The sequence below is a fragment of the Brassica oleracea genome, chromosome C4 (assembly GCF_000695525.1).
Source record: "Brassica oleracea var. oleracea cultivar TO1000 chromosome C4, BOL, whole genome shotgun sequence".
Taxonomy (NCBI): domain Eukaryota; kingdom Viridiplantae; phylum Streptophyta; class Magnoliopsida; order Brassicales; family Brassicaceae; genus Brassica; species Brassica oleracea.
In genome coordinates, this window is record NC_027751.1 from 53648127 (window position 1) to 53657807 (window position 9681).

At 42.4% G+C, this 9681-nt stretch overlaps 1 protein-coding gene across 1 annotated transcript; it reads right to left on the minus strand.

The window, feature by feature from the left end:
- Nucleotides 1-2390: 2390 nt before the first annotated feature.
- On the minus strand, nucleotides 2391-8934 carry LOC106336706 (universal stress protein A-like protein). The gene is made up of 4 exons (XM_013775623.1): nucleotides 8608-8934; nucleotides 8399-8493; nucleotides 2745-2866; nucleotides 2391-2661 (listed from the first exon to the last, which is right to left on the minus strand). The coding sequence occupies exons 1-4, from the start codon at nucleotides 8789-8791 to the stop codon at nucleotides 2574-2576; spliced, it is 489 nt and encodes a 162-aa protein (XP_013631077.1). The 5' UTR covers nucleotides 8792-8934; the 3' UTR covers nucleotides 2391-2573.
- Between the last annotated feature and the right edge of the window lie 747 nt (nucleotides 8935-9681).

Genomic DNA, 9681 nt, shown 5'->3' on the forward strand with positions numbered 1-9681 from the left:
CGGGATAGTCAAGCCTCGAACCTGCGGATCTATGCTTTCCATGAAAATCTTCAGTTAGATCCAACGTATGCAGAGCCCCTTGAGCCAGGTCTCCTTGTCAACCTCGTCTTGGGTTTTACGTCGCCGTCGCCAGTTCGGAGGTTGTGTCAGAGCACTCCTCTATCTCGTCTCTCCCCTTCGCCGGATCGAGTCACCAACTCCAGCCACCGCCTCCATCCAACTCCCGCTAGCTTCCTCACATGTCTTTATGCCACCGATTATACACCCAACATTGAGGCAGCTCCATCCCACCAAGGTTTCTATGGAGCTAAGCTACATCGATTAGATCTTCGTCTCCTAGTTACCACCGGACCTATTGTGCAAGAGTGTTGTTTCGCCAGATTTCCTCACGAAGTTTTCACCATTGCGTCTCTATCACACTATGCCGTCTCAAGCATCGACGGTTCTTCGCAAAACCGGATTTGTGGCCTTCCCGATCTCCTCGTCGCTGGAACTATTGTGCAAGAGTGTGGACTCGCCAGATTTACTAACTCCATCACCGCTGCGATTCCATCACATTACGCCGTCTCAAGCATCGACGGTTCTTCACAACTATGCGACTTTCACACCGGAGTTGTTACACGGAGACCAATCCATCCCGAAGCTTTTTACCTCTTATCCGATGTTTGCTCACACACACTCTGGTTGAACGAGAGTGATGACTGTCTGCTTAGGTCTTCGGTTACAACTTGTTGGGCTCGACACGGTAATGTTGAGTTCCGAGTCTTGGACCCAATTAAACCTTCAGCTCTGTCATCAAACCTCATTTCCCCAAGCGCCTCTTTGGAGGTGAAGTTAGAGCTTGAGATTCACCTAGTCTATTCGGTAAGCCATGTTGGGTTTAAAGCTGATCGTACTTGTTTCAGCGCCAAATCAAGTCAAATAGGACTTAGTTCTCTCAATGTTGTCTACGGATCTGGAGCTTCTCACCTAAAGTTCTTGCCAATCAACATTCCAACCTCTTCGTATAGGTGTTTCAACGTCGTTTTCGACTATCAATTGTTCTTTCGAACAATCGCCATGGGAACAAAAGTGAAGCTTTTCTTTGGGTTTCTTCATTTTGCTGAGCGTGACTCGCCCCTAGATGGTTCTATCTCTAGTTTTTCTGTATTGTTTTCTAGTTTCATTCTACCGTCGAACAGGGCTCCGGGACTTTCTGCTTCAGTTGTAAACGTTGCTCTTTGAACCTTTTATAATATAAGTTTGTGTTACAAAAAAAAAAAAGTATAGACTACCACAAGAGAAAGGTGATGTAGTTTTCAATTTCGTATATGATGTAGTTTTCAATTTCGTTTACCATTTACCATACGTAGATTTAAGTTTAAAAAATATTTTGCTTTCTAGATTATAAAACTAATGGATTAATGAATGATTAATGAACGAACACAAATAGTCATTTTCTAAATTTTGAGGGTTGCAGGGGAAGCAAGAGAAAGGTGAGAAGCTATAATGAAAGTTAAAAAGACTATGAAAAAAGTCAGTTGGACGCCGACAGATTGGTAACTCTTTAAGCTTAATTCTTTGATCCCCTAATCATTTGATGTGTTTGTGAATTATTGAATTGATTATAGTTTTCCTTGAAGCAAGAGGGAAATTTTAGTTTTAAAAAAAAATCTAATAGACCATTTTTGAAGTGGAATTAGTTTCACAATTATAACTTGTAGTATATATATAATCATCAAATTATTGAATACCCCAAAAAAGGACCGGTTACAAGATCGTTATCTAAACCGGTAGGATGACATTTAATATTGTGATGTGTGTTGGCATTGAAAATGAACGAGAGCCCAAATTCACTACCTAACCACATTTTGGTAATGATGATGATATCGTGAGGGTAATGTTCGAATAAAGGCACCCAAACATAATATCATATAGAATAGAAGAGTGCATCCAACAATTAGCCCTCAACCAACGACCCATTCAGCTCCAAACCAGACTGCCATTCTTTCATATCAGAGTTTTTGATAAGTTATTTAAGCTTTATGATAAGTTTTTTAACCAAGTGGTGGTGGTAGCCTAGTGGTAATCTCTTGGGGTTTGGTGTGTATCCACATCAGTCCTGGGAACTAAATTATCACTACTTGGCCAGTCTAGGCTTGGGCTTCGGCCCGGTTTACATGGTGGGCCATAACAGATGATTGCTCCACCCCCTGGCATTAGTCTAAAGGTATTCCAAACTCGGGTCAGACAGTGTGGTACGCTTTCGGGCTAGTCCACTCTGTAGCACTAAGTGCGTTGCTCCCGGGGCCGACCGGATAAGCCGATAGGGTTTATCAAAAAAAAAAGTTTTTCTTTGTTCCAAAAAAAAAAAAAGTTTTTCTTTGTAATAGAGAAAGATACCCACATCATTACTAAACGGGAATAATATAGTTTAGGAATACTGAAAAGTACACTGATGATAAAAAGAGTACATGTAATAAACAATCACACACAAATATTGTCTTGAATCATTTCACATCAAGGTAAACATTATTTCACCGAATTTTGATTTGACTAGGCGGAGAGACTTTATTTTGGCTGTTGGGTGATCATCAGAGCTTGATCTTAGGCTTCTTGACGATCATCACCGAGCAATGCGCATGATGGGCACAGTAGTCGCTCACGCTCCCGATAACCGCCCTGTCCCAAACAGACAAGTGATTGATCATTGTCAAGTTCACCAAGGAGTACCATATTTTTAAAAGATGAATTAATTTTCTTACCTCTTGATTGCTCCATGACCATGGCTTCCCACAACAAGAAGAGAAGCATGGTGTTTATCCACAACCTCGCACAGGATATTCCTTGCATCGCCTTCGAAAACTTCCATAGTCGCGTCATGAACCTACACATCAAACCTAGAATAATTAATTGAGAAGAAGGTAGTTTGCGCCTAGCTAGCTAGGGAGCTAAATAAAAGATAAGATTTTTTTTTTTTTTAAACATATTTCATTCATTAAAGCTCTTAAGCAGAATTTGTTGAAGCCATAATAGCAAGTTCAGCAGACAAAACCTGCTTTGCTAAACTATCAGCTACCCTGTTACTCTCACGTGAGATCCAGGTAAAAGAAACAAATTCAAAAGAGGAGAAGATAGATTTAATGTCGGCCACGACACCATAGATCTCCGCAAAAGAACCATCTTCTGTCAAAGCTTTGACAAGTTGGGACGAGTCCGATTCACTTCTGATTCTTGGGAGAGTTAACGAACCTTTCAGGTAGGGAAAAGGAGGAGAGCCTGGAGCGATCCTCTATTGTCCATCCTATTCCAGCAACTTTTTTGGTCTCATGCCAAGCTGCATCAGATCTAACTCGAACACAATCTGACTGAGCTGTCCTTGTAATGAGATTCTTCTTGCTCACGAGCGGGGTTTTTGTCTGCGCTCTGCTCCATTCAGCGCCTGCTGCGACTGCTATAGATAGTGTATCTTCTATAGTGATTATCCTGTTGTTAAAGACAAGGTTGTTTCTGGCCTTCCAAATTTGCCAAAGGATCCAGGGTGCCAAGGATCCTACTGCAATTCCAGATGGGGGTAAGCATCGTCTGCTGCAGAAGCTGTTCCATACGTTTCGCAAGTCCGTCTCATCGGTATACTCGATACATGGTTGAACTGGAGCGGACATCCAAACCTGTTTGGAGAATTCGCAGTGTAAGAACAGGTGCTCTATTGTCTCGAGGCTACCACATCTTTTGCACGTCCCTTTCACAATGATATGTCTTCGAAGTAATTGCTCTCCGCAGGGTATAGCTCCATGAAAGACTTTCCAAGCAAAGAGTTGGATTTTAGGAGCTGTCTGTAGCTTCCAGACATTCTTCTTCCAGTCAAATTCTTGATCGGTCTGTGTGGCCACTATGGGCTCCGGCTGCGTCGCTAATGCTGCTATGTATCCAGTCTTTGTGGAATAGGTGCCAGAGACATCTTTCAACCAAATTAGTTTATCAGGGGCACCTGTCAAACTGGGTCTGAGAGAGAGGATTTTGTCTTCCTCAAAGGGTAGGATCTGACGAATTTTCTCCACATCCCATACGTTACCATCTGGGTGAAAGAGGTCTGCTACTGTAAGTGTGAGGAGCCCCTCAGGTGCTGGACCCATTGGGCGCAACTGCTCTGTTAGACTAAGCCAAGGCTTGTCCTAGATGTTTGTACTATGTCCATTACCGATGGCCCAGCCAGAGTTTTGGAGAATTAAATCCCGTCCCGTGATGATTCCCCTCCATCCATGTGAGCAGCCGTCATGAAGGTCAACCGAGAGAAACGGCTCCGAAGAACAATATTTGCCTAAAAGGGTTCGGCCAAGTAGACTATCTGGGTGGTTTAGGATCCTTCAGCTGAGCTTTGTGAGATATGCGTCGTTAAAACTCTGAATATCCCTGAACTCGAGACCTCCATGCTCTTTGGGGAGTGTTAATTTCGACCATGCCACCCATGACATCTTTCTAACTCCATTCCCATTGCCCCACCAGAAGTTTGTGAGAGCATATTGGATCCTTGTGCATAGTGATACTGGAAGCTTGAAGCATGACATTGCATGAGATGGTATTGGGGATAGGACACTTCTTACCATAGTCATCTTCCCGGCCGTTGAGAGATATCGGTTAGACCAGCCACTGGCTTTTTGTTTGATACGTTCCACGATCGATGAGAAGAGATCTCGTTTCTTTCTCCCAAAATGCTCCGGCAAACCAAGGTATTTTCCAACGCCACCTTCTTGTTGTATATCCAATGTATCCTTTACCGAGACCTTTATCGTCGCTAGAGTCCATCTCGAAAATTTTATCGAGGACTTGGCTGTGTTGATAGATTGTCCAGAGACTTCCTCATATCGAACTAAGATTCGATTCAAAGCTTCACAACTTTTTTTGTCTGCTCTTAGGAAGAACATTGTGTCGTCGGCAAAGAGAAGGTGGTTTATTCGAGGACACCCTCGAGATACCTTGATTCCTTTGATAGAACCCTCCTCTTGTGCTCTACTACATAGACCCGAGAGGACCTCACTACACAAAATGAAGATGTATGGTGAGAGAGGATCTCCTTGATGGATACCTCTACTCGGTGTGACTCTTCCTCTAGGCGAGCCGTTGATGAGGAAGGAGTACGTAACAGCTGACACACATTGCATAATCCAAGCAATCCATTTTTGGTGGAAGCCTAAACGTCGAAACACACACTCGATGAAATCCCATTCGAGGCGATCGTAAGCTTTGCTCATATCCGTTTTCACGGCCATGGATACTCTTTTCTCCGCCTTAGACGTCTTAAGGAAATGAAGCACCTCATGTGTAATGAGGACATTGTCGGAGATTGCCCTTCCCGGGACAAAGGCGGACTGGTTTTCAGAGATGATTCCGGAGAGGAGCGGTTTCAGCCTCTTGGTTAGGATTTTTGAAATAATTTTATAGTACACATTGCAAAGAGCAATGGGTCTATATTCGCCTACTGTCTGCGGGTTTTGCACCTTTGGAATTAGCCTGATATGAGTATCATTGATCCTCGCCGGCAATACATCCGAAGTGAAGAAAGCTTGAATTTCTTTTACAATTTCCCCTCCGATGTTTTCCCAATTTGTGTGGAAAAAGCTGCCCGAGAAGCCATCGGGGCCCGAAGCTTTGTCAGCATGGATCGAGAATGCGGCTTCTCTTATTTCTAGAGGAGAAGGTAGTCTTATGAGGCTCTCATTCTCTTCGTCTGTCACCATTGGCGATAAGGCATGGAACACTGTCTCTTCTCGATTTCCCCTCGAAGAAGACGTGAACAGTTGGTGAAAATAAGAGATGATGACCTGGGAAATCTCCTCTTCCTGATATACCATTTTGCCTTCTGAATCCTCAATAACAGAGAAGGCATTGGCTCTCTTCCTGTTCCTTGCTGTGGCATGGAAAAACCCCGTATTACGGTCGCCAAGGTTGAGCCAAAGGAGGCGGCTACGCTGTTTCCAGTACTCTTCTTCCTTCGCGTATGCATCATTTAACTCCTTTTCAATTGTGGCAATTAGTGCTATGTCATTTGCTTGACATGTTTGGGCTTCTTCAAGGTCTTGTTGTTTTTGCTCGATAAGGAGTCGACTGTTTTGATATCGCTGTTTCGTCCACGCAGCTATCACAGTTCGAACCAAACTAATCATGTCATGGACAGAGCAGTTAGTGGCTTCCTTCCATGCCTTGTTGACAAGTTCTTTGACCTCCGGATTGTCTCGGAGTCTCTGGTCATAACGAAAGAGCCCTCTTCGTTTCTTCTTATCCGGTTCAAAGAAAGGGACAATGGGTTTATGGTCTGATCCCTCATAAGTTAAGTACTGCGATCTGGCCTTTGGGAAGAGCTTCGCCCAGTAGCTGTTTACAACCGCCCGGTCAAGTCTGCAGCGAACAAGATAGTCCCCACGTTGCCCTCGCCAAGAGAGACAATCACCTGAGTGTTGTAAGTCATACAGATCTCCCTCAGAGAAGAAGGTCCGGAGATTGGTATAAGATCCTTCAGCTCTCGTTGGCCCTCCGTCTTTCTCGGCTTCACAGGTTATGTCGTTGAAATCCCCGGTTATAAACCAAGCTGCATCTCTAGATGCGTTGAGAGATAGGAGATGTTCCCATAAGAGTCTCCGTTTGGGTTTATCCGTGTCTCTGTAAATAAAGGAAGCATAGAATAATTTTCCTTCATATTCAATGGAAGTGTCAATGAGATTCGTACAAGCGCTTATTACAGTCAGTTTAATCTCTTGCTTCCATAAAAGAGCTAGTCCCCCTGCTCCATGACCGGTAGGTGGTATGAGGTGGATGTTGTCGTACTTCAGTTGCTTCGTTTTCTCAATTACAAAGTTGTCGGGATTTTTGGTTTCCATGAGAAAAATGATATCCGGGCATGTGCTTTTCTTCATCTCACAGAGTCGACGAACTGTCCGGGGATTCCCTAACCCCTGACAGTTCCAGCTAGCAATCTTTAAGGAACGAGATGAGATGGATCTTGAAAATCCATCTTCCTTCTGGTCGCCCTTGGGATCATGTTACAGATTGGCTGGTCATCTGAGTTGGCGCTTGAAGTTGTTGTCCTAGTGGTCTTTCGAGATGATCTTGGTTTATCTGCGCGTGCTCTTGATGTCTGCCCTTTCTCCGGTTCTGCTAGTAGTCTTCTACGGGCCGGGGGTGGTTTTGCTTGTTGGATCTTTCTCTTTCGGGAACTAGAAGCTTTCGTCCCCTGTGGGCTTGTGATGGTCCTTTTTTTAGCAGGAGGTCTTCCCGGTTTACGTTTCTCCTTTGTAGTGGTGATCTGCATTGCAGTTCTGTTTTGCGGAATTTCCACAGGACCTAGTCGTAGGGCTGCTGGAATTCTCTCAGCAGATGGACCTTCTTCATCATAGAGTGATAGAGGCGCCATAGGTCCAAGTCTAAGAGTAGCTGGAATCCTCTCAGTCAATGGGAGTTCTTCTTCCTCCCTTGGGTTTCCAGTAAGAGTGCCGTTCTCTGTCTCCAAGCGAGCTTGGATCATAAGTGAGGCAGCTTCCTCTAGTTCTCCTTTTTCTTCAGCCAGACGCAGTCTTTCTCTGCGGGCTGCGCTCTCAGTTGGATCAGCGCACTGTGTGTACTGGATCATGGCCTCTCGAACTTCCTCGACCGCTTCATCGAAGATAGTTTGGGTTGCTGGAACTTTATCAGACTGAAGGGGAATCCCCCTTGCAGTTGGGTTCCTAGGTACCGGTCCAGAGATTGATTCCTCTCGTCCTGAGGCTGATCTACCTCTTTTTTCTTGAGGTTCAGAGCGATGTGAAGTCCTAGATAAATCTCTCCCTTCCTCCTTCCTAGAGTAGTGGTGGTTAGAGAGTTCTCTGTGATGGAGATCATCCTCCTGGCAGTATGAAGGACTAGTGTCTAGCTAGCTTGATGCTTTTGATTGATTCACACAACCTAAACCTCATATAACAATACCCGATGAATAAATAACGAAGTAATACACATGTATTAGACCATGATTAACCCGGAGTTCTTAGATTGGGGTTCTTAGCGGAAGTTAAGAAACTGTTTCTTAACTTTTAACTAAAAAAGTTAAAAACTTCATCCTAAGAACTCCGGGTTAATTATGCTCTTAGAGCAGCATTATTGCAGTATGTAAAACGGTTTCTTAGGCAAAAAGGTGTGTGTGGGCTCCACCAATATTTTAAAAACGGTGACAGAAGACGTGAGTTGAGGACCGCTTCAGATGGGTTTTGTGCACTGTTTGCGGGCCCCACCGACACGTAGCAGCTTGCAATTGGTGCGATTTTAATTGTTTTTTAAAAAAAAAATCAGATAAAACAAAAAAAAAATTAGAAACCCAAAAAGGAGTTCACCGGATAATCATGCTCTTAGTTTCCAATTATATAGTCTTCTAAAATAATCTCATCATCCGTACCGATTTGCTCTCACAGATTCCTTTGGCCTTTTCGACAACCTTAGCAGCGGTATGCTTCAAATCTGCATCAACATGAGGCACAACCTCCACAATTCCTAAAAACCAAAAACATCACAAGTTATCTCCCTAAAACAGAATCCTATTAGCTATAAGAAGAAGAAGACGAGTGTGTCTAGTCTAGTCCATCAAAGATCAAAGAGCTTACGTACCGGGACCAGCGAAACCAACGGCGGAGACTGCGTTAGGTTTGGCGTGGATGATCAAGAGCTTGAACGGAAAATTGGGAGCGTAGGGAGCGAAGAAGCGATCGAGCGTCCACTCCAAAGCGTAGGTGCTCTGCTCGCTTTCGTCCACACCGACGACCATCAGCGGTTTCTCCTCTACGGTAGCCATGACTCTCAACGCCCTTTTGCTTGAGCTTACAGAAGAAGAAGAAGATTCCAAAATGATCTAGCAGAGCTTAGCTTTCACCTTAATTATACCCCAAGAGAAAGAGTTTGTGTACACGTGAAAGAGGAATGCGATACTTTTGATGGTCCTCTTTACTTTATCCCCTCTTTTATGTAGTAAAATTTTCGAATAGTATCTGCTGCTGCTGCTTGCTCCACCGAATAATATTTTCTACTTTCTTTACCATAATACCACACCTCTTGTTGTTGTTATTGTTATATCATAAAAAGAAAAAGAGCCCAAATGATATTAGATTTTTTTATATCATTTTCTTTGTCTCGGTAATGATGTATAACCCTTCAACGTTAAATTCAGACACAATTTTATATAACAACTTTCATTATGAATGTGTGATTTTTTTTAAAAAAATAGACCTAATGGACATATTCGTAAAAAATCATGTTACATTTAATCTCTAATTTAATCTCTAACCTTATGATTTAAATTTTGGGCCTACCAGAAATTTTTATTGGGCTATCAATAATTGAATTTAACCAATAAATGATTCATTGGATTTATAGATAATATAAATTAAATAAATATAATTTAATGTCGTAATACTATATCTCCATATGTTAATTATTTAAATATTTTTCGATGTTAACTTTTAAAATTATAAAGATTTTTTTAAAATAACAAAAATCATATTATCTAACAATGATTAATCTTTACTAACTTAAACCAATGAAAACAAATTTTAAACTATATAGTTTATTTTAAAAATTAAACAAAAACTAAATGTTTAATTATTTTCTCGATAATATAAATCCATGAAGCGAAAAAGTTTAATTTTTTAAAAACTTTATAAATTTGTGAAATGTTACAATATCTTT